Source organism: Chenopodium quinoa, unplaced genomic scaffold (assembly GCF_001683475.1).
Source record: "Chenopodium quinoa cultivar QQ74 unplaced genomic scaffold, ASM168347v1, whole genome shotgun sequence".
In the NCBI taxonomy this organism is placed as follows: Eukaryota; Viridiplantae; Streptophyta; class Magnoliopsida; order Caryophyllales; family Amaranthaceae; genus Chenopodium; species Chenopodium quinoa.
The window spans coordinates 2,477,436-2,501,891 of NW_018744582.1; the positions used below are offsets into that span (position 1 = coordinate 2,477,436).

The 24,456-nt window shown below is 40.7% G+C and overlaps 2 protein-coding genes across 5 annotated transcripts in view; one reads left to right on the forward strand and one right to left on the reverse strand.

Moving 5' to 3' along the window:
• The first annotated feature begins 886 nt into the window (after nucleotides 1-886).
• Nucleotides 887-2,249, forward strand: LOC110699335 (LOB domain-containing protein 12-like). Its single transcript, XM_021876849.1, has 2 exons — nucleotides 887-1,359; nucleotides 1,755-2,249. The coding sequence occupies exons 1-2, from the start codon at nucleotides 1,198-1,200 to the stop codon at nucleotides 2,118-2,120; spliced, it is 528 nt and encodes a 175-aa protein (XP_021732541.1). The 5' UTR covers nucleotides 887-1,197; the 3' UTR covers nucleotides 2,121-2,249.
• The window catches only part of LOC110699333 (cytosolic endo-beta-N-acetylglucosaminidase 1-like), a 29,136-nt gene continuing 5,991 nt past the window's right edge, over nucleotides 1,312-24,456 (reverse strand). The window contains exons 10-12 of one of the 4 annotated variants that reach the window (XM_021876848.1): nucleotides 23,414-23,549; nucleotides 21,833-22,538; nucleotides 1,312-1,333 (exon numbers count right to left, since the gene is read on the reverse strand). In XM_021876848.1, the coding sequence (XP_021732540.1) occupies nucleotides 21,834-22,538; nucleotides 23,414-23,549 (841 nt within the window). In that variant the 3' untranslated portion in view covers nucleotides 1,312-1,333; nucleotide 21,833. Of the gene's footprint in view, nucleotides 1,334-19,883; nucleotides 20,335-21,615; nucleotides 22,539-23,413; nucleotides 23,550-24,456 lie in introns of those variants that run through there. The other 3 variants (XM_021876847.1, XM_021876846.1, XM_021876845.1) reach the window with 3 other exon arrangements.

The following is a 24,456-nucleotide window of genomic DNA, read 5'->3' on the forward strand; positions in this document are numbered from 1 at the left end:
ATGGGCATGTGTCTAAGTATCCTACTAATGTCTAAGTGCCGAATATCCGACATGGGTTCTTGAGGTGATATAAAATTTCCGAGTAACTTAGAACCCACATGAACCAAATTCTTCCTTCGGAATCGTCACACAGCCACCTCTATTAGAACCCTTATTAATTGGTCTTTTCTACTTAGCTAGACATAAAAGGTGTTGAGATAAGTGACAACTAATTCTGAACGAAAGGAATATGTGTAACTACCTGCAAAATATAAACACAACTTACACAAGTGCCAAAATAATGGGAGTGATACAAACAATAATAGCCACAAAATCATAACTTTGAGGGCTTCAATATCCTCTGGCTGGTGAATGTGATAGATTATCAGCAGGAAACAATGCATCAGTTATATGGTTGTTAAGTAGTTTAATCAAATTATATAGATGTAATGCTATGACTATATCAGCTTCCAGAATGAACAGTTTTTTGCTATGATTTCAGCTATATGGTTGTTAAGTAGTTTTTTGCAATGTATCAGCTATATGGTTGTTAAGTAGTTTATTCATACACTCTATTATTCCATTTGTTAGCTAAGTTGATATAATTTTGGAAAATGATAGTCTCTTCATTTTTTGTTAAAAGGCACACAATTTTTAAACAATTCAAACCACTAATTATTCACATAGCGTGTCGATTAAACAGTAATTTCATTTTCATTCATCGATATTTATTAAGAAAAATTGTAAGACCAAAAATCAAATCCCGCTTGCATCTGTAGACCACTGAAGTCCTCATAATCCCTTAAGAGAGAATGATAAAAAGAAACTCTACAGTTCAAATCAAAAGATAATCTCATGAGAGAAATTTTATTCTAATAATGGGTTCCAACACCGATACCAGTTTATTACCCATTGTTTGATATGCCAACAAAAGGCCAAATCATTTCTAAATCCTCCATGACATAGTCACTCCCTTCTATTCAGACATCAAATCATAAAATATGGTTAATGATTTTTTAAATCTAATGATTTTTTTAATCATGTAACTTTTTGTAAAAAAATAATTTTTAACTAAGTGCACGAAAGCTCACACAAGATTTGGTATTATAAATAGCCACACCCCTTTTCTCATTTTTTCCAAACCATAGGCCTTTTAATTTTTTCAGTTCTTAGTTATTTACACTTTGTTTCATATATTTCTCCAGTAAAGTCAACAAAATGGGTGGCAATGGAACTTCACCTTGTGCTTCTTGCAAGTTGCTCCGTCGTCGATGCGCCAAAGACTGCATCTTTGCTCCTTACTTCCCTTCTGACGACCCCCACAAGTTTGCCATCGTTCATAAAGTTTTTGGAGCTAGCAATGTCAGCAAAATGTTACAGGTGAGTACGGGCAGACATAAACTATATCATCACAAAACTTTTATGCACTTCTACAAAATTTAGCCAAATCTTTTTACTTCTTTTGCGCTTCTTTTCTTATAAAAAGTGAAATTTATATATCTGTGGGATAAGATTGCATACACCAGACTTTCCTAAATCCTGCTGACATCAGGATTTTTATTTGGAAATTCCTAACTTCATGTAAAAAAAAAAACAAAAAATAAAAATGCAAACTCCATGTACATACATCTGTACTCAGAAACAGTCTCTCTAACCTCCCAAACTAGTTAGGGGTAAGACTGCATACATCAAGCCTTCATAAATCCTACCAAACTGAAGGATTTTTACTGAGGTGTTGGTTATAACTCCATATACTTGGATTCTTATGGATACAGGAGCTTCCAATGCACCAAAGAGCAGATGCAGTGAGCAGTCTAGTGTACGAAGCAAATGCAAGGATGAGGGATCCAGTCTACGGATGTGTGGGTGCCATATCGTTCCTGCAAAACCAGGTTTCGCAGCTGCAAATGCAACTAGCAGTAGCTCAGGCAGAGATATTATGCATCCAAATGCAGCCAGAATCAAACAGCATAGCAACCCCAGTACATCAGAACAACTATGAGGCAGACGACAAGTCATTCCTCTTCCACAATAATCTTTCCCAACCCCAGTACATCAATTTTCCATCCTCAAGTGATCATCATGTAATTCAAGACTCTCTTAAAAGGGAGTCTTTCTTTGGACATGACATGGTTTCATAACTATGACATTATTATAATATATGGCATCCATGTTTTTGCCCTTTTTCTACATAATTCCATTTTCATATCCTTATTCTTTATTATTAGAATTATTTTCTCCATGAAAAGAAATTACTCCAGAAGCATTGAACCAAGGAGGGCCCCTATAGCTTACCCTAGTAAAACTCCATTTAAAAAAAATATATTTATATATTTTTTTCTTTTAGGGTTTTCGATTTTCATGCCTTTTTCTTGCTCTTGCAAATAAAACAAACAATAGAAATTGTCTAAAAGACAAAAGGTTGTACTAGCCATTGCCAAGGAAAAAAAGGTATGAAAAGGTGAAGTATAGTAAGAGTATGAAAACAAGGCCAAGTTGAAAAGAGTCAACTCTAAAACGAGATACATGGAGAAGAATATAAATTAATTAAACTATGTGTAGCAAAATTATGCTAATAGTCTACTTATAGCTAATAAAAGTAGGAGAATTAATGCTCCGTAAAACATTAATTCCCACCTTTAAACTCAAATGCACTAAACTAAGCTGCCTATAATTATTAGCATCAACTTTTTACTTGAACACTTTTTGCACTTTGATTTCTTCAAAAATAATATATCAACAATATTCTGAACTCTTTTGTTCAGCATTTTGAACTATACAGTTCAATATCAGTTCAGAACACAAAAATAAGGGGAAAATATCACTTTAAAAGAACAATCTTCTTACAAAATTCATGAGCAGTTGATCAGATTCTTAAAGGCTAACAAAACTTGCATGTGACAATAAGAATAAAGAAAACGATGGCTGCATTATAGAAGAGTGTTAACTGACAACAACAGTCTACCTCAAACAGTCTAAATTGAGTAAATTTTATATTCAATGTTTCTTATTGATCAATGTTGGAATCTGTCATTAATGTGATATGTGAACAAAGTTTTAGGAGGATATTCTTATGAGTTTTTTTACCCAAGTGCCTACAAGCAGTCCGCCATAAACATGCACAACATGCGCATCACACATCAGCTTGTGCAGGCTACTTAACAAGAAAACATCAAACTAATTAATTAACACTAAACTCTATTACTAACTAGCAGTTGAAAGAGATTTATATACTTCAATGAACTTTTTCTATAGGGTATTAGGGAAAATGTAACATATTATATATACCAATTAGCATCAATTATTCATGCAATTATACTGAGAAACATAAGTCATCTTTTAAATAGCACAAAAATTTCTTAAGTTCTGAAGTCCTAAAGCGGTGGTGCTGAGTGGTAATGGTTCAATGAAGAAAGATATATATGCATGTTTGTAAGCGAAAATGCATTACTTGGACATTCTGCACCAAATTACAGACATAACCCATGACTACCTTTTCCACAATCAGTGGCGGACCCAGGAATTTCCGACTGGTGAGTCACAATCGATAATCAAATATGTAAAAAAAAAAATTTACCAAACAACCAAATAATAGTACTAAAAAATACATCTAAATATTCAAATAGTACAAAATACAACCAAATGTTCATATAATACTACAAAAGACAATTAAATAGTAATGCAAACTTATTACAATAGTTCTCGATGAGTTTTCATGTTTTGATATCGATTTATGATATCTTCCATACTAACATTAAAAAAAATCATTCTCCAAATAAGTAATTAAACAATCATTCAACATTTGAGTTGAATAATGAGATGGAGATGAAAGTTGTTCACTTTCTTGAGGTGGAGATATAGTTTGTTCATTTTGTGTTGGATGTGGAAGAGAAGTTGGAGTAGGATTCTTTTTAGCAAAGAAGCTAGTAAGGTTTTGCATTTCATTTAGAATGTGTTTTCTCTTCATTCTGAAATTTGAATAAATATTCAACTAAATCAAGCAATATTCCCCAAGAAAATTATTTACAAAGATCATCTAAATAGAAAATTGACAAGATTACGGAACTTCCAATCTAATATCTCCACTAGTCTATACGGAACTTCCAGTCGAATATGCGACTAGCACCACTAAGCACTAACCAGTCCACACTGTAATCTAATTATAAATTTATAATCCTCCTTATACTAATACTCTAATAGTCTAATTGTTGTCTTATACAATGTCCGGCATCACATATTCACAATTTCACATAATGACATAAACAAATAAACTAATAAGTTCAATTTAACAGTCAAAACACAATTTACAAAAATAATGCAAATTTAATGAACATTCACCGTATATACTAATTTTAAGAGACAAGTAATGCAAATTTGATCAAAAATTCACAAAAAAAAAAAAAGAATCAATTGATGATTACCTACCTTGCTAGGCGGAGGCGGCAGGCGCTGATTAAGGCGAGCAGCGGAGCAGGCGGAGCAGCACTGCAGCAGGGCCACGGCCAACACTCAGCAAGTCATCAGCACAACCCGCACAGGCGGCGCAGCACTTGAGGCGAGTAGGCGACGAGGCGTGAGTTAAATTGCGTTAACTACAAATCAACCAAAGTTTAAACCAAAAGTTTAATAAAATTAACTAATTAGACTGAATTAAATTGAAGATTAGAAATTAAAAATAAAAATTAGAAATCAACTTACTAGGCACTAGCGATTTCGAAATGCGAAGACTAGAGGCGCTGAGGCGAAGAGGACGGAGTCCACCGTCCACGGAGACGGAGCAGACGACTGCCGACTAGACGGAGACGGAGCAACCAGATCAGCAGTCGACAGAGAACGGTGGCTGGGTGGAGAACTGGAGATGAAGCGAAGAGGCGAAGAGAACTAGAGAAGAAGGCTAGGGTTTGAACTTTGAGGAAGACAGTAACTCGGGAAGACGGGAAGCTAATGTTAGTTTTTTTTTTTTTTTTTTTAAAAAAAAATAAAATAAAAAAATAACTAAAAAAATTTTTGGGCCCTGGTGAGTCACTTGACCCACCAGGCACAAGCCTAGGTCCGCCACTGTCCACAATATTCATAACTTGTTAATGTAAGTCAGCTTCAAATTCGGATGGAAAAAGTCTCACAATGCATCATTCATGTGCTAAGAATTAAAGTACATTTCTAAAATGAAGTCCAAAACACAAGAAGCAGAAATCACTGTAACAAAAATTCTATAAATATACTATAATCATATGATATTACAAGCAGAATTCTTAACTGTGGAAGGATTTAGCTAGAATTTGATAGTGAGTGTCCTTAAAAAATTTCACGTGGGAGGCAAGTGTTAGTGCTGAGTTCATGGACCAAGTATACTAAATAAGACAAAGATTTTTACATTTGTTAAATTATCCTCACCATATATTATAATGTAATACCATGTTTCTTCAAATCCATCTCTCCTTAGAGTAGACACAGCAAATAACCACTTGGGGTGGTTATTAGGAGAGAGATTGTGAGAAAATAATAAAATAATGAGGAGAGAGAAAATTTTGGTGGAAAATATTAATAACCTGGTTATTTCAATAACCGGTTATCATAGCTTGGTCATGCAATTTTTTTTTTGCTTTTTGGTTGACATGGATGGCTAAGATTTTGACACGTAATACAAATATCAATGGTTGAGATTTGCTCTGAATTTATAACCGTTGTAATTTTTGTAACGGCCATAATTTTTGAACATGGTTGAGACTTACATGTCTAATAGAGCACGTGTTCGTGATGAAGCTATGCATAAAGCATTGAAGAAAGACTTAGTTGAACATATGTGGCTCAAATTCGGTGTTCAAAGTAGGGACAATAATATGCATTAATAGATGTGTAATCGCAATATTATATCATTGTGTTTGTACTTGTTCGCGGTTCGTTATTATCTTTCAAAGACTTTTGTCATTTGATAGAATATATATGTATGATTTTTATTATTGTGGAATGTAGTAGGGTTACAATTATTGTTTGTGTCTTAATTAACGACTAATTACATACTAATTAATATCAAAATTGCATTATTTTTAAATTTTTGAGATTTTATCTAATTAATGTATGCTAATAAATAATTATTAATTTTGAATGATTATTACCAAATGCATTATTTAATAATAATAGAATTTAAGTAATAAATTGTGTGGTGGGGTTGGGTAAAAGTAGGAGAGAGAAAATGTATAACCAAAATATTATGGTTAACTATTGGCATACATTGGTTATTAAATGGTTATAAGAGTGGTTATAAGTGAGGTGGAAGATGGATAAAATAATAAAATAATCAATAACCAAGATGGGGTTGGGCAACCATTGTGTATGCTCTTACAATTACATGTCTCATCAAAAGTAATGATTTTCTAAAGGAAAAAATACTAATTAAATGCAGAGGCAACAGGGACAATAGCTGACTCAAAGATTCTTCCTAACAATTGTTTATTAAGGGAAGCATTTTCCCAAGTCAAACTTCCAAACTTTTCTAAATCCCCATCTCAATCACACCCCTTTTTGTTTCTGTAGCTCCTCTCATTATATTATAGAATATAGAGTACTTGAGGATTTATTTTTTTATTTTTATATTTTGGCAGACACTAAACAGAAAAAAAAATTAGGACCGTTTTTCGATTTGTGTGTGTCATCCTTGTATAGGACTAACAGGAGCCATGCTAATCTTCACTGTAATCAATACACATAGAATCCGAGACTAGAAAACAGATTAATGGTCAGTAATTAATGTGTTTTCCATATTTGTCCTATTCAGTCACAAGAACTTTTATAATTTTTAAGCATTTAGAATAGTCTTAGCACAGAAAAGTTTGTTAAGACCAAAGCATAAAATTTTGTCATGACCTGTTCCATGAAGTCCTCAATATGATACCTATAACACTTCCCTTAGAATGAAGTCACCACCAGATATTATGGATTCTTATTTGAAATTTTCTCCTAGAAATTTTATTATAGAAGTAAACGTTGAAAACATTTTGGCATAAGCATTGCTGATATTTGGATAAGTATAGCAGTCTCGAGGGAATTTGACATAGGAAATTTGATTTACTCTATGTAAACCTATTACTCAAATAATTTGGAAGTTGAGGAATATGGGAAAACCCTAATAACTAAAGTTGTACATTCTTAAAAATACATTCTATTGAAGGTTTTCTAGTCTCCAAGAATCTTTCCTATGAGTTGCATAACTGCATTGTCTATAGGTTAAAAAAGAAGAAACATACAAAGAAAAACATCCAAGGGGGCAAAAAAAAAAAACGTAACTCATAACAAGTCTGAGCATACTGAGTACAAAAAAAAAAAAAAAAATTGAAACTACCATTAAATTCAAACAGACTATTTGTTTTAAGACAGCATTTTCATCAGCAAATTTTAGAATCAGCTCATTTAAAAAATTTAACACTACAATGATTCTATCTATGTTAACAATTGTTTGGGTCCAATTTAGTCCAATTGGGCCTAGGCATTAAATGATCCAATTAAAAGCCCAAGGTCAAGGTTCATCTCTCCAATTGTGTTAAAGTCAAAGATCAGTCCTCAAGGCAAGCCAATTGGGCTAAGGCCCAACTTCTCCATGTATGCAAAGGTATAAAAGCCATCAATATTACATTTGTACATTCATTCAAGCAAAGCCTCAAGCAATTAATTCTCTTGCATAGTGTTCTCTTTCTACACACTGTACTGACTTTAGCATCGGAGGGGCCTTCCTCGGCAACACCCCCGAGGCTAGTTTACGTGTGTTTACTGTGCAGGAAACCTTCGGCCCAACATTACTTGGATCGAATCTAGTCTTCTCCACTTCATCGGACCTTCGACAAGGTCCCATTGTTTTCACCCGAAACAATTTGGCGCCGTCTGTAGGGAAGACTTTCAAAAATCTTTAAGCCAAATTTCTAACCAAGATCATCTTGCAATAATCTTAGTAGCAATGGCTAAGAATCGCAAGAGCAAAGGCCTCCGTCAAGGAGCAGGCGAAAAGCCTAAAACCCCTACACCATCACCCTCGCCGGACCGGAACTCTCCCAAGGGTGCCAGCTCGAGGGGAGGATCATACAGGGAGGATTCCCTTTCCGTAATTCATAACTCTCATCATAGGCCGAGTCACTCTCGGTCTAGCAGGGGTGAGTCCGATCATAGGACACATTCAGTGCCCCAAAGCCAACCATCGACTGTGCGCTCTCATTCCCATACTCGGCCGAGGACCCCTTTGGCGGGGCCCAGCTCGGAGGAGGTGGCAAGAGCGCTGGCAGTGCTCATGGAGGCAATGAGGGCACAAAATATGCCACCACCTCGTGATCGAACTCCTCCGCATACCCGGCATCAACGGAGGAAGCTAGACCGTGATGGTGGGAAGCTTCCTTCCTCCCGGGAACAGGGAGAGTGGGAAGAGGATACCTGGAAAACTGAAAAAGAGAGGAAAAAGAACCCTCAATTTTTCAAAGGATCCTCATCCTCCCGACCAGAAACGCATAAGAGCAGCAGCTCAGCTTCTCGGCCAGAATCTACTCACCGAGAACGACCTGAGACTGTTCGCCGAAGCGTCCTCGACCGACTCGGCGGCAAGGAACCGAGCGTGCACAGTCGCCTCTCGTTCCCTGCGGCCGAGGCCCAGACTTCCCAGCCAGGGACGAAAACCACTCCTACCTCTCTAAGAGGGCAGAGCGCGGTCCCTTCGGCCAGGAACAAGGGCAAGGTCGTTATGCTACCCGCCAGTTCGCCATTCGAGCAATGGATACTGGAAGAGCACGTGCCCACGGTTAAAATACCGTCGCACGTCACATATGACGGGACCTCGGATCCGAAGGACCACGTGGCCTCGTATGAGACTCATATGCATCTTTGCCCCAGATCCGAAGCGACTTGGTGCAAATATTTCCCAACCACTCTCAAGGGGTTCGCGCAAGCGTGGATCTCCAAGGGAGTAAAGCAAGGCTCCATAACAGGGTGGGATGATCTGTCCTCCAAATTTAGGAGCAAGTTTTCCACGGCAAACCGCCGAGAGAAGACTACTGCAGAACTCATGAGTTTGCAACAGGGGGAAACCGAAAGCCTCCGAGACTATCTGACCCGTTTCAGTAACGAGTCATCCAGCGTCTCTCAGCTGGACCAGGGGCTAGCCGTTTTTGCAATGCAGAATGGCCTTCAGCCCGGGAAGTTCCTAGACTTCATGGTCATGCATACCCTGCAGACCTTAGAGGAAGCTCTGAATGCCTCGGATAAGTTCATCCGAGCCGAAGAATGGAACAAAGCGAAAACCCAACCTCAATTCGGGGAAGGGAAACAAAGACAAATACCCTTGTCTGAAGGCCAAGGCCATAAGGCAAAGGGAAAGTCAAAGGCCTCGGAGCAATCTTCGGCCAGCGACCCAAAGAAGGAAAAATCTGCCTCATACACAGGCAGATACGAGTCCTACACTCCGCTCTCTCTTCCACGCGCCAAAATTTACAGCGTGACGAAGGAGGAGCAGAGTTACCGAAAGCCGAGACCACTCCAAGAGTGGTATCAGCGAAAAAATAAAAATCAGTGGTGCGAGTTCCACGAATCTCCGGGACACAACACTGAGGAGTGTATCCAACTGAAGGACCAGATAGAGGACATGGTCCGGAAGGGATACTTGAAAAAATACATCGCGGATCACCGCGAGAAAAAAGAGTCCGAGAAGTCAGCAAAGGACTCTCGGTAAGACCTCGACTTCCCCCGGAAGAACAGTAAAAAGCCGGAGGGGAAATTCTCTCCGATCAATGTTATCTCGGGAGGAATATGCTCTCGGAGGGAGCACAAGCGACACCTTAGGGCTTTGACTCACCAGGTGAACAACGCTGACATTCAGTCTCCCCAATCGCCGGTGCCGAACATGACGTTCACAGCCGCCGACTGCCGGGGGATAACGTTCCCTCACGAGGATCCGTTGGTGATCATCGCCACGGTGGCCAACCACGACGTCAGTAAGGTCCTTGTTGACGGTGGCAGCGGAGCAAACATTCTGTTCCGAAAGGCCTACAATCAAATCAAGCTGAAGCCCAAGCACCTTACGTCGGTACCCTACCCGGTATCCGGGTTCAACAGGGCTTCAACTTATCCAGATGGGAAGGTGACACTTCCTATCACCATCGGCTGCGATGAGGTTGCCAGGAACGTCATGATTGAATTTTTGGTCATTGACGCTCCTTCAGTGTACAACGTGATTTTGGGGAGACCCATAATTCATGAGATCCAAGGGGTCGTCTCAACTTATCATCAGCTGATGATTTACGTCTCAGACGCTGGCTTCCCCGAAAGGATGAGGAGGAGAAAGAAAAAGAAAGAGAGCCAAGCACAAAAAAGCCGAAAGGCCTAAGTGCTTCGGCCCAAGGATCTGTACCCAGAGGTAAAGGGCCCGAAAGGGAAAAGGCTAGCTCTTCAGCTGAACAACAAGACTCAGAGAGCCAGCCGAAGAACAAAAAGACTGGGACACCTGCTGACATAGGCAGCAGGCCAGATTCTGAAGAGTCCAGTCCATCAGCAATGGACATGGACCAACAGACTGAAACAGTTGAGTTGGCCGAAGGAGACGTTGAGAAATGTGTAACAATCGGGATGGACCTTGATCCGAACACCCGTTGTGAACTTATTCAGCTCCTTCGGGACAACAGAGATGTGTTTGCTTTCTCGGCAGCTGATATGCCCGGGATAAGTCCAGACCTCATCTCCCATAAGCTTAATGTTGACCCAACGTGTCGACCAATTAAGCAAAAGAAGCGGAATTACTCCGCTAATAAGAACCGAGACATCGCAGCCGAGGTCAAAAAATTGCTGGAGGCAGGCTTCATCGAGCCTTGCCAATATCCAGAATGGCTGGCAAATGTGGTGATGGTTCAGAAGGCCAATGGTACCTGGAGGATGTGCGTTGACTTCACGGACTTAAATAAGGCTTGTCCGAAGGATTTCTATCCCTTGCCGAGGATCGATCAGCTAGTCGATTCGACAAGTGGCCATGCCTTGCTTAGTTTCATGGACGCATTCTCGGGGTATCATCAGATCTTCATGCACCCCGACGATCGAGCAAAGACAGCATTCATCACGAACGCTGGGGTGTACAATTACAAAATGATGCCCTTCGGATTGAAAAATGCGGGGGAAACCTATCAAAGGCTGGTGGATCAAGTTTTTGCCGATCAAAAGGGCCGAAACATGGAAGTCTATGTCGACGATTCGATCGTCAAAAGCAAAAAACCTGAGGACCATGTTAAGGACCTGGCTGAAACTTTCGCCACCTTAAGAAAGCATCAAATGAAGCTGAATCCGAAGAAGTGTGTCTTCGGCGTGAAGTCAGGGAAATTCCTTGGGTTCATAGTCAGCAAAAGGGGGATTGATGCCAATCCCTCCAAAGTCAAAGCAGCGCTCGACCTTCCTGAGCCGAAAACAAAGCGGGATGTTCAGCGGCTCACCGGAAGAATGGCAGCCCTCTCGAGGTTCATTTCCAGAGCTTCGGATAAGGGGTTACCTTTCTTCAAAGCCCTGAAACTCCCGAAAACAAAAGAGCTCGTTTGGGAGGAAGAGCAAAAAGACACCTTTAAACAGCTTCGGGAGCATCTGGCTCAACTCCCAACGCTGGCTAGCCCAGCAGAAGGAGAAACTTTGTACCTGTATGTGGCCGTTAGCCCAGCCACCATCAGTGCAGTACTGCTGAAGGAAGAAAGTAAAAGTCAGCAACCGATCTACTTTGTCAGTCATACACTGACGGATGTCGAGACTCGCTACCCTCTACTCGAGAAAGTCGCTTTCGCGGTAGTAGTAGCTGCTCGGAAGATGAGGTCCTATTTTGATTGCCATCAGATAGTGGTCTTAACTGATCAGCCGTTGGAAAAAGTTCTCGGCAAGGTTGAAAAATCTGGTAGGCTAGCCAAGTGGGCTTTTGAGCTCACCGAATTCAGCATCAGCTACCGTCCGAGGGCTGCCATTAAGGCTCAAGCTCTAGCGGATTTCTTGGCCGAATGCTCATACCAAGAAGCGCTAGACAATGAAAAGAAAGTCTGGACCGTGTTTACGGATGGATCTTCCACTGAAAACGGTTCGGGGGCAGGAGTAGTGATAACTTCTTCCGAAGGCAAATCCTTCGAGTATGCACTAAAATTTTCTTTTAAGGCCTCGAACAACGAAGCCGAATATGAGGCAGCAATCGCCGGCCTAGAATTGTGCATCTCCCTGGAAGCCGATCATGTCTTCCTGAAAACAGACTCTCAGCTAGTTGCATATCAGATTAGCGGCAGCTACGAGGCCAAAGAGCCCTCCATGATAGCTTATCTTGCCAAGACCAAGTCAGTCATTGCAGAGCTGAAAACTTTTGAAGTTCAGCTGATCCCAAGGGGTCAGAATACTCAAGTCGATGCACTCTCCAAACTTGCCAGTTCAACTCTTACCGAGCTGAACAGATCTGTATATGTAGAAGTGCGTCGAGAGAGAAGTGTCGACGAAGCACCTGAAGTGTGCTGCGCTGACCCAGAGCCTAGTTGGATGGACCCCATCCTAGCTTTCAAGCTTCGGGGAGAAACTCCCGAAGATAAAGCTTTGGCCTCCAAGATGAAGAGAACCAACTCAAGGTTCATTGTCTTCAGGGGGGAACTTCTGAAAAAGTCCTTCTCAGCCCCATTGTTGAAATGCGTGGGACCAACAGATGCAGATTATATCCTACGGGAGATTCACCTCGGCATCTGTGGGAACCACATTGGGGGAAGGACCTTAGCCCACAAGGCATTGAGGGATGGATATTACTGGCCCACCATGATCGCTGATGCTAAGGAGCTGGTCCGGAAATGCGAAAAATGTCAAAAATACGCTCCAGTTATCCACCAGCCAGCAAGGGATCTTCAGCCGATCCTTAATCCACTCCCGTTTGCCCAATGGGGACTGGATATACTAGGACCATTTCCAGAGGCTGTGTACCAGAAAAAATGGCTGATAGTTGGTGTTGACTACTTCAGTAAATGGATCGAGGCCGAAGCAGCCTCGAACATTACAGAGCAAACTGTCAGAAAATTTATCTGGCAGAATATCATCACTCGTTTTGGCATCCCGAGAGTATTTGTCTTCGATCATGGGAGGCAATTTGATAACTTACCACTGAAGCGGTATACAGATCAGTTCGGCATCAAACTGGCATATTCAGCGGTATGCCACCCGCAAAGTAACGGACAAGCCGAAGCTGCAAATAAACAGATCCTAAATGCCCTCAAGAAGAGGGTGGAAGATCAAAAGTCCAAGTGGATGGAGGAGCTCCCTGGAACCCTTTGGTCCCTTCGGACAACTGAAAAAGAGGCAACGGGCTATTCACCTTTTGAACTGGTGTATGGTGCCGAAGCCGTTCTTCCAGTGGAAATTGGCTCTGAGAGCCTACGAGTGCACCACTTCTCGGCTGAGAATGAGCGACTGATGAGGGAATCTCTCGATTTCCTCGACGAAGTAAGAGACTCAGCCCGAGACAGAATGGCCGCTTATAAGCAGAGAATCAGCAAATTTTATAACCGAAGGGTCCATGCAAGGCCTCTTAAAATTGGAGACCTTGTCCTTCGGAATGCTGCTGCAGTTCAGAAAGGCCGAATCCATGGGAAACTCTCAGCTGCATGGGAAGGGCCTTATGAAACCTGTGATGAGCTTCAACCAGGGACATACCGACTTCGGCAGTTGGATGGAACTGAGTTGAAAAATCACTGGAACGCTGATGTACTGAAAAAATATCATGTGTAAACCCTTCGGGGCAGAACAATCTTTGTAAGTACATTTTGAATTAATGAAATGCCTTGGAGCCGCCATTTATATAAATATTCGCAACTTTTTATCCTTTCAAAGTTTTCTCGGTTCTATCTACTCTCTAAGGGTTTTTTATTCAGCCTCGTCTGAAACCTTCGCCTTCGGGTAACTGGGTTTCAGATTGCTGACAAAACTCGTCTTTTTAAAGAACCCTAGTCTTTCAGCTGAAGTCAAGCTTCAGTAAGACTTGTTCTCCAAAGACATGAGTCCATGGACAATTCTGGGATATTGACTTAACTGAGCCTTGTATCCCAGAAAGCCATTATCCGAAACATTGCCTTCAGTTGGCCCTGTGTTTCGGATATCCATTTTTCAATGATAGAAAGAAAATCAAGGATAACAACAACTGTTGGAAATTGTTTATTCAGCCTCGTCTAAAACCTTCGCCTTCGGGTAACTGGGTTTCTGATTGCTGGCAAACTCGTCTTTTTAAAGAACTCTAGTCTTTCAGCTGAAGTCAAGCTTCAGTAAGATTTGTTCTCCAAAGGCATCAGTCCATGGACAATTCTGGGATATTGCCTTAACTGAGCCTTGTATCCCAGAAAGTCATTATACGAAGCATTGCCTTCAGTTGGCCCTGTGTTTCGAATACCCATTTTTAAGAAATAAAGAAATTGTTTATTCAGCTGAAGCCATACTTCAATTTCTGGGGGGGGGGGGGCAAGAAGCACTACCAGTGTAAGTTTATGTTCAGCAGAATTGAAGAAACAGTAAAGCACTAAAAAACAAAGCAGCTGAAGAAAAGAACATCAAATTAATAATTTATGCTCAGAAATTGAGCTACAAGTTCAAATAAGTTAAGAAACTATATCGGCATTCGCCCACAAGCGGAAAATAACAGCTGCCGAAATACGTACAGAAGAAAAAAAATAAACTGTTTTGTACGACAAGGCAAGCTGAAGCAAAAAACAAACAAGGCAAAAATTCAGAAAGCGGCAAGTCTAAAGTTGAGCGCATGATGAACCGCAAGATTCTGAAGACGACTGCCCGAGTTCCTATGCTTCAGCCCGAGGATCAGACTGGTCAGCATTGTTGGGCCCCATGGTGGTCTCAGCCCCAGCAGCAGAAGAAGCAGGCTTTGCACTCTGCCGAGCCTCTCTTTCCCTCTGTTCAGCCTCTAACTCCATTCTCTCAGCTTCTTCTTCGGCTTCCTCAGCCTTAAGGATTTCAGCTTCGACTGGAGTTGCATACTTCATATGAGGGTCTTCGGGATCCTGGACCCATTCAGCACATTTGGACCAGTCCAACTTCGGCTCAGCATGAAGGCAGACTCTTCGGCACACTCTGAACCTGTTTCTGAAATCCATTTCATATTCTTCCTGGGTATAGACACGGACTTTGAGTAGAGCCTCAGCATCAACCAACTTCTTCTTTGTCTCCTCCAAGTCTTCCTTGGATTTCTTCAGCTCATCGGCGAGCTTGGAGGAGGAACCTTTCAGCTCATTCAGCTCCTGCTGAACTTGGGAAGCCTCTGTCTGGGCCTGGGCCACTTCTTCCTTTTTGGCCATCAGCTGATCCTTAGCTTCTTGGAGCTTAGCTCTCTGAGCTTCAGCAGCAGCAGCAGCCTATGAGAGTTGGACATCCCTGGCTTGGAGCATCTCTTCAGCAGCCATTCTGCTGGCTTCAAGAGCTTCTAGCTGTTGCTGCACTTCAGCTTGTGCAGCAGCTCCTTCCTGGATTCGGCTCTCAATGGTAGCCTTGAATTTGGAGATGTCCACTCCCATGTGCTCTTGGAGGAAATTTTCCCCTTCCATCAGTGGGGGAAAAACTTCCTTCTCCATAGCATCGCAGAAGGTTTTGAGGGATTCAACAGCTTTTTTCTCATGTTCTTCACCCTTCTGCTGCTTCTCTTCAGCTGCTGCTTGCTTCAGCTTAGCAAGCTTTAACTCCTCTTCGGCTACCTTTTTGTCGTGCTCGGCAGCGTCCACCCTATCTTGTAGGGTATCTATCAGCTCTACAGTGAGAGTCTGATTGTGCACGAACTGAAAACAGGAGCACAAGTTAAAATAAAAAATAATAATAATAATGATAATTGAAGAGCTGAATTTTAAAGGAGATAAAGGCAAGGAAAATCACCTGCATCATCAGCAGTTGGTTAGACCTGGCTGGGTCAGGAACTGATCTGCTGGATTCGCCCATCCCAGCAGTGGCCTTCAGCGACCAGATTCTTGCCCTATCTACTTCGGACATGCCAGCAAAATCGCCGAAGTACGCTGCATCACCTTCTCGGTTCTGACCCCATATGAGGTCCCAGATGTGATATGGGATTGGAATTCGGGGGGCCGAGAAACCCATTTCTCTAGATTGCAGAGTCTGGAAGGAAGGAAAGGATGACGATGGAGCTTCTTTAACTTTGGATGGCTCAGCATCCTCCTTCTTCTCAGAAGAGTCAATTATTATGACTTCTTCTTCTTCAGGGGTGAGGACGAAGGCCTCAACCTCTCTTGCAATGTCTGCCGTGAAACCCTCAGCACTGGGCATCACGACATCCTCATTCTTGTGCTCAGCAGCACTTTCTTGAACTTCTTCTTGGACCCCTCCCTTAGGTTCGGGAGTTTTCTGATCCACCTCCATCTCGGGAGGTGGCGGAGGGGTCTTTGGAGGTGATTGAGGTGGTGGCCGGGGAACCCTCGGCGATCCATTGCCTTCCTCGGGTTCCCTTATTTCGACGCCGATGGTCATCGGCCTCCGCTGAAAGTCATGGGGGCCGATGATGGCCATTCTTCGGCGCCTTTTCTGAAGCGGCTGCTCGTCCATGTTTGAGTCTGAGGACTCTTCTTGTATCTGGTCTTCGAGACGAACAGGGGCTTTCCCTTCTCTGTGTCTATTACTCTCTTCAGACTGTAAAATACAGGGGGGGAAGAAGAATGTGAGTAAATAATAAAAAAAAAAACAAAACAACAAACAAAAACAGATAAAATTCAGTCTGAAAGCTCACCGAGGTCTTCAGCAAAGCCTCGTCTTCTTCAGCTGCCCTAGCTGCAGCTTCTTCTTCAGCAGCCCTGGAGGACCCTTCTCCTCCTTCACAAGCTTCAATAACCCGTGCAACCTCTTCGGCCGTACGGGCAGCTTTAGCTTCTTCGTCCAGCAGCTGAAACCAGGGATCTCTCTTCTTCCACCAAGGCTTCTGCCTCTGATACAGAGCAACAACCTCAATTTGGAAGTGGGAAGAGTGTAGATGAACTTCTATATGCCGCGGTTCAGTGATAGAGGGGGCCCGATCAGTTACAACTCGTTCTCGGTTGACGCCAAGACGAGCGTAGTTAATGCCGACGTTGGTCTCGTCCCGCTTTGAAAAAGAAAAGGGGAAGGGTCAGTTCAGTTAGGTTGGCACAGCATTAAAAAGCGAAGTGAGAGGAGAAAAAGAGATAATTAAAAGGCCTCGGCCCCAGCCGAAGAAGCTTACCATCCTTAAACTTTCGGCTGAGGCCGACAGCTGCTAGCATGTTCTCTTGGAAAACATAATGCGTATCGGGGAGCCAAGTCTCCGGGATATGCTGCATTCGGCCGCTGCCCCCCCGGTTCGGCAGCTTGCCGAAGATATTCTGTTGATTAAGGTTTGGATCTGGGCCGTTATCTGCGGGGGGACCTAAACTTCCCATGTCGGGATCAGGCTCAGCAAGGTACCGGGGAGCGCTGAAGACGCAAGGGTGGCCCGGGTCCGTGGGAGCCCTAACCCAAATCCATTGACCTCTCCAGTCCTTGTCTGAAGAGTCGTTCGGCCACATGGTTAGGTACTGGGGCCGAGACTCAATCCGGTACCACCTAGAACCATGACTTCCGTGCCCACTTTGAATATTTGGCACTAGCCGATGAAGCTTTTTGAAGCAGTGCAGGTTCGGCACATACCTGAAGAACTTGCAGACCCATAAGTATGTCATCACCCTTCGGATGCTAATAGGAGTTAGCTGACATAGGGAAATATTGTAATGGATCAGCAAGTCTCGGACGAATATGTCCAAAGGGAACCTTAGCCCATACTGAAGTTGTCTTGTGTACACCCCCACATACCCCGGGGGTGGACGATGGATTCTATCGGATGCCACGGGCATTCGGCACCAATACCCATCAGCTTCAAGGATGCCGTAATGCAACTCAATTTGTTCGGAAAACCGATACTGTTCGGCATTCTCCACCCACCATGAGTAGGGGCGGTTCTTTATCATGGCCGAAGCTACTTCGGCATCCTCCCACTCTGAAAACCCGGGAAGGATATCCCAAAGGACAGCGGGAACTTCATCGTCCCGCCCAGAAGCGCTCGGCCCCTCCGTTCTCTGAGGAGGAGCCGAGGAAATTGGAGTCGCCCTAATCCCTTCAGCAGGGTCAGACTTGCTCTTTGTCCATTCCAGGTCCCAATCCTGTTCCTGGGATCGGGAATTGGCCTTGCTCTTCTTGGAGCACGGGCTCTAACCCTAACTCCTCTCGCCATTGATAATTTCGAAGAAAAAAGTCGAAAAAAAAGGGAAGGAGTTCAAATTCGAAGAAAAATAAACTAAAATCAAAGGAATTTACCTTAATCTGAAGCGAAAGTTGCCGATTTACGAATTGGTAGTGGCGAGTCTCAGTTTCTAAGCTTAATGCTCGGGGAATTTGCGAAGTTTTGATGCGGGTTCTTGGGTTCTCTCGAGAATTCTGGGTTTGTGTTGGTGAATAAGTGAGGAGAGATGACGCGCCTCTAATTATATCTCCAGAAATGGGAATACGGGGAGTCCGCGTTTCAATTTCTCTTAAATACCCCACTAAGTAACCGTTAAACACACGACCTTGCGATTAAACTGCCCATTATCCGTCCAACTTCCACAATTATCCGCCTTAACTGTTGTTATCTCATTAATTACGGTTTAATTACGGTTTAAATTCAAATTTTTGGATTAATTAAATCATTCACTTCCCTCCTTTTCTGATTAAATCAAACCCGACCCGTCATCCTTCCAAATCGGGTCTGGGGGGCAAGTTGTTTGGGTCCAATTTAGTCCAATTGGGCCTAGGCATTAAATGATCTAATTAAAAGCCCAAGGTCAAGGTTCATCTCTCCAATTGTGCTAAAGTCAAAGATCAGTCCTCAAGGCAAGCCAATTGGGCTAAGGCCCAACTTCTCCATGTATGCAAAGGTATAAAAGCCATCAATATTACATTTGTACATTCATTCAAGCAAAGCCTCAAGCAATTAATTCTCTTGCATAGTGTTCTCTTTCTACACACTGTACTGACTTTAGCATCGGAGGGGCCTTCCTCGGCAACACCCCCGAGGCTAGTTTACGTGTGTTTACTGTGCAGGAAACCTTCGGCCCAACATTACTTGGATCGAATCTAGTCTTCTCCACTTCATCGGACCTTCGACAAAATCCCATTGTTTTCACCCGAAACAACAATAAACATATAATTACTTTTAGCAAAATAGCCGATGAAAAACTTCGTTTACATTATTTTGGTAAATCATTTGATCAAACTCTTTCGCTCAGAATCAACTTTCACACTAGTCTACAAAACTACGGAAGTTGTTGGTGGTGGTGGCCGCGGTTGTTTTGGTTGAAGATTCAAACACTAGTGAACCATGGGAACATGTTAAAGTCACAAGCCTATTTCTATTAGCTTTCTTGACATCTAAATGAAAGAGAAGATAGCAATCTGCTTCCCTTGGAATGTGACACATTTGGGTGAAAGAAAATATATTGGTAGAAAAGGTAGCAAATTAGTCAAAATGAAGAGGAAAAACAATAATAGTGCTCACAAAGAGAACATTTGGTTGGAAAGTCAAAATAAAAAGACAAAAAGGCAATCTCCTTTGGATTTATTTATCAACCTCGAATGCAGCTTCTTTCTGGAGACAAGGATAGGAAGGATGGTTGTTTCTCATTTGAGGGCTCGAGGACAACTGATACCCAGGAAAAAAGGTTGTTTGGTTTCTGAAATCCTTTTCCCATGTTTTGGTTTTAACTCTTTCCTTTCCTCTTTTTAATTCCTTTTCACTCCTAAATCTTTCCCAAGTACTGGTTTTAGCATTTAACACACATGAAAGTAGTTCTCCCTCAATTCTGAATTCTCAGTCCATTGTAACCACAGTTCTTACTCCGATTATCGGTTAAAACAATACACAGTCACTTGACTGTTATACACCCCAAAAAAAGCGAGTAATTTTTTATACAATAATTTATAATTTGGTGTTTCAAGTGTATTATCCTAAAAGTAATGCTTTCAAATGAAAGGGATTATTATAAGTTTAGAGTTTTGACAATTTACTACCAACAAATGTCTTAAAAAAGGGTTCTACAATAACCAATTGTAGAAGGCCACATCACTCATGAAATGTTGGTGGGGTCTCCAGAGAAAAGGATGAAGCTAGTAGCTACTACCAACAATGATTAAAACCTTTTCTTCCACTTGTGACTGGCTTTTATTGCTTTTTCATCATCATCATCAAGAACAGGCAATTCACATTTGCAAATGAAGCTTAAATAGAGCTGTCAACAATCTTCCAAGCACTTTTCATTGTATATCCATCCTGTTTAATAAATCACTTTCTACTCAATTCCAGAATTATTGATACACCTACATTCAAGCACACTATTTTATTTTTAAAAATATATAAGTATTTGATAAGAACATTCAAGCACACTTTATATCATACATTTAAAGCCATATCTTAAATTTTTTACGGAGAAATGTGCTCATTAGGGATTGTAAAGGAGACCTTTACTTTAGCTTTATAATGGCATAATATTACTCAGATTGGGTACAAGTATTGAGCTCAGGTATATATCCCAGCTTAAACTCAGACAATGTAAGAAAATTTTGCATCTTTTTGGATCAAAATCAAGTATCATGTATCCACATATATATAATATAAATTCTTTTCGAAAGTGTTCATTACATAAATAACAGATCATTTTTTTCACCTTTCCCAACTAAAATACATTTTCATTTAAAAAAAGTTGACAAAAACAATCTTTTTTGGTAGGAAATAGGATAAATATTATAACTTCAAAAATAACAAAATTACTCGGTCACTAAACAATGAGCTTTTCCAAGTTTTAACTGAAAGACAGACCAGGGAAAATAAAAAGATGGTTCAAAAGTGGAAATCAGAGTACCCCTGTCGTAGAGGTAATTATCACACTCATAATCTTTTTAATAAAATGAACGTGAAAATTTTACATATCTCAAGTGAGTCAGAATTTATAAATATTTTATATTAAAGAAAAGACAAGCAGATAAATTTGGAAGAAGAAAAGGTCACACACACAAAATCCAAAAGACATCATCTCAAATCTTTTTTTTGCATCACAAGATAGGAAATTAGTAATCACAATGACCCATCAAAGATTTCTCTAATGGTTCAGCACTACTGTGACTTATAAACTACAAGGTGAAAGGGAGATCTCAAAAGATAATAATCTTTTGCAAAATTCATATGATATCCTTCACGTCACTAGAATTAATTTTATATCTAAACTTGAAATTTAATAAATTTGACGAAACAAAAGTTTTGTATAAGGATAGAGACATCCCCTAAAATACCTTTTGAGAAAAGACAAATCTAACCAATCAAAGCGAAAAACTTGTGTGCAGCTGCTCGCACCTTTATATTTCAGTAACACCAATTGGGCTTAGGCCTACGGGTGTAGGTGACTTGGTTATATTGTAGAGGAATTCCGAATTATAGGTGACATATACTATTATTTGTTAATAGTTGGCGTTTTATACGAATATTATGTTAGGATGAATTTTATATATAGAAATGATGGTTTCTTATAATGTTCGGGATGATTTGTTACGTGTAAGGGTGAGCCAATGCCCCAAGACTAGTTGCCAAATTTTATCACAAGAAAATTTAAGCTGCATGTTGCATCAAGGACATCATCACAATCATATTATTTTTTGTAACATATGGAACTAATCCAGTAATATCCAGTCACGAAATTTTATGACATGTGCAAACAAAACCTTTTTGTAATCATAAATTAGTAAAGAAAGCCATTATAACATCTAAATATCCCATTATTAAAATATATATATATAAAAAAGAAGACAATCAATGGTAGCTAACCTTAAATATTCAATTGAAACAATGGAGAATCATCGAGTGGTTCACAAGTCCCATCAACACCACAAACTTGGATGACAAATTTGAGAGCAGAAATACCAGAAGGAACTAGCAACTCAGAAACATAAAAGGCTTCCACAAATGCGACTCCAAGAAATTCCTGTACATCTTGAAGCTTTACATCCAGATTTGCATCTTCTTCTGATGTTTTCTTGACATAAATATTGTATTTCAGGATTTCATTAAGACCATCTCCAACCTTAGATCTCCATACAATGGTAAGGGAAACAGACTTGGATTCATCCAAGCCAGCTTTCCAAGATACATCTTGACCCTCAATGATCCATGACGAAGAGAGTGGGAATTGTAAATTATGACCAGAATATTGGATTAAGAGATGACCAAGAACTGCATAATACTCAGATGTCTGTCCCTCATTCATTTCAGGTCTCAATTTGTAGCAGACTGCCCGAATTTCTGTTAGTGTATACCCTGGCATGGCAATGATGTTCTCTTGTACGACCCACCCATCAGAGGACTCCGGTTTGGTAATTCGATGAGGCATGATTACTTTGCTGAACCTGCTAGAGAACTGGTTCATGGTAAGTAAAGTATCCCCATGTGATGCAAGTAGCACTGATATAATCTCGCCCTCACAGGAAAGAAATTCCAGAGAAATGCCCACCAGAGAGTTCCCATCTGACTTCACCTGCAAACCAATTGAAATTTGAGTATTGTATGATTCATCAATTAATCATTTATAGTGATGTACCAGCCAATAAAAATGTCCAGAATGGACAAAACATTTCGTGTTTCATATCATGATTGATAAGAACACTAATTATTTTTCAAAAGTAAGCAATGACAAAGATATTAGCTACGGTGCTCATCAAATACACCTCCATGTAGCACAAATATCAACTTTATTTCAGTGAGAGACAGACCTAATTCACAAAATCCAGATAGGAAGGTCAGTTCATGAGTTTGCAATAGTAAAGACAAGGCACGATTACAGTGATACTTTAACTTAGATAGAGAGAGATGAAAATCAAAGGCAGAGTACATGACGATGTAGTATGATCCAAGTACTTCATGAATTTTGGTTGGTTTTTTGGTCAAACCCCCATTTTATGGATTGTTACACATGAGCACCAATCTATCTTCTTAAGCACATTCTCCTTGGCCAAATGAAAATAACTAATAAGACAAATGTTTTCGAAGATTTTCTCTAGACTATTTAGAGCTGAGAATTTTAATAGTATCATCTCCAGAAGAACACCAATTAAACTCAAAATGTTTCAAGGAACTAAGCAAAAAATTATACACCAAACTCATCTTTACTTGTCAGATTATAGTTGAATAATTGTAACCAGAGTAAACCCAGATGCTAATTAAATTGAACTGCAGTACATCATTTTAAGTCTCAATCTGAATTTATTGCAGAAAAACAGTAATTTTTAGTATGACTCTTTTGAGTGGGGGAAAATGGCATGCACAACCATCATTGAGAAACAAAATGTTAAAAGTCAAACACTAGTGTAACTGGGAAAACCTAACAGAGCTGAATATTTGAAGATGGCTTACAGAATATGTGAAGCCCACAGCTGGATCCCCTAGGAGGAGTTTTGCTTGAAATAGCCTTTTTGTGAAATAAGGAATGCTTCCAAGAATGCCTTTAAACGTGACATTCCCTCCTCCATTATAAGATTCCTCCTCAAGGCTGACAATTAAGTGTAAAAACAACAAAGGAATAAACTAATAGCAATTACAACCACCATCAGAGAGGATCATACAGAGGCAGGATTTAGAAAGGGTGAGAAGCACAAGCCTTACCCTTACAAGCGAAGATAAATTTTGAAAAAATAAAATTTAAATAAATAAAAAATACCATCAATGAAACCTGATTATCCTCCAATCTTAAGTGACGAAGTCTATAAAAAAGGACTTCTTCAGCATGTGCCCTATTAAACCACCAACATGATACCTTTAACAAGTGCGGGTGAGGCCGTAAGGAGGGGCAAATTCATGTGGCATTACCCACACAATTGCAAAAGGGCTATGCCTAACCTTACCCCAAAAATTAAAGAGGGTGTACAATCCCGGGCCTAAACAAAATCCAAAGTAAAATTCACTCAATATTTTCTGCCACCTCCCTCTCTAACTGATCTCTTCTATATATAACTCACTAGCTGCCTTCCTCCCTAAGCTTATCTAACTTATTTGCTTTTCCAAAAGCTCCCCTCTTCCACAGACCACAGGCTAGTCTATTAAATCTATCATCTTATGATTGTCATGGGAGAAAAAAAAAAAAAATCAGTGTTATTGAGGAAGTTTGATTTGAATCGTTTTCAAGGGACATATCCACTCAACCAACAGTGTAATTAGCATAGTTGAATAGTAAGAACAATTGGTCAATATTGTAGATAATAATCAATTATGACAATACAACTTCAAAATAATTTACAGCAGTTAATTAATCAGGGCATACCCATAAAAAGTAGGCTTTGTTGAGGATAAAGGTTATGAGTGTGCACAGTTGCACACATGGCACATGCACATAAATACATACACCAGTCGCCAGTACAAGATATATGCAGACAGCACCATTGAACAAAAAGGTGCAGTGG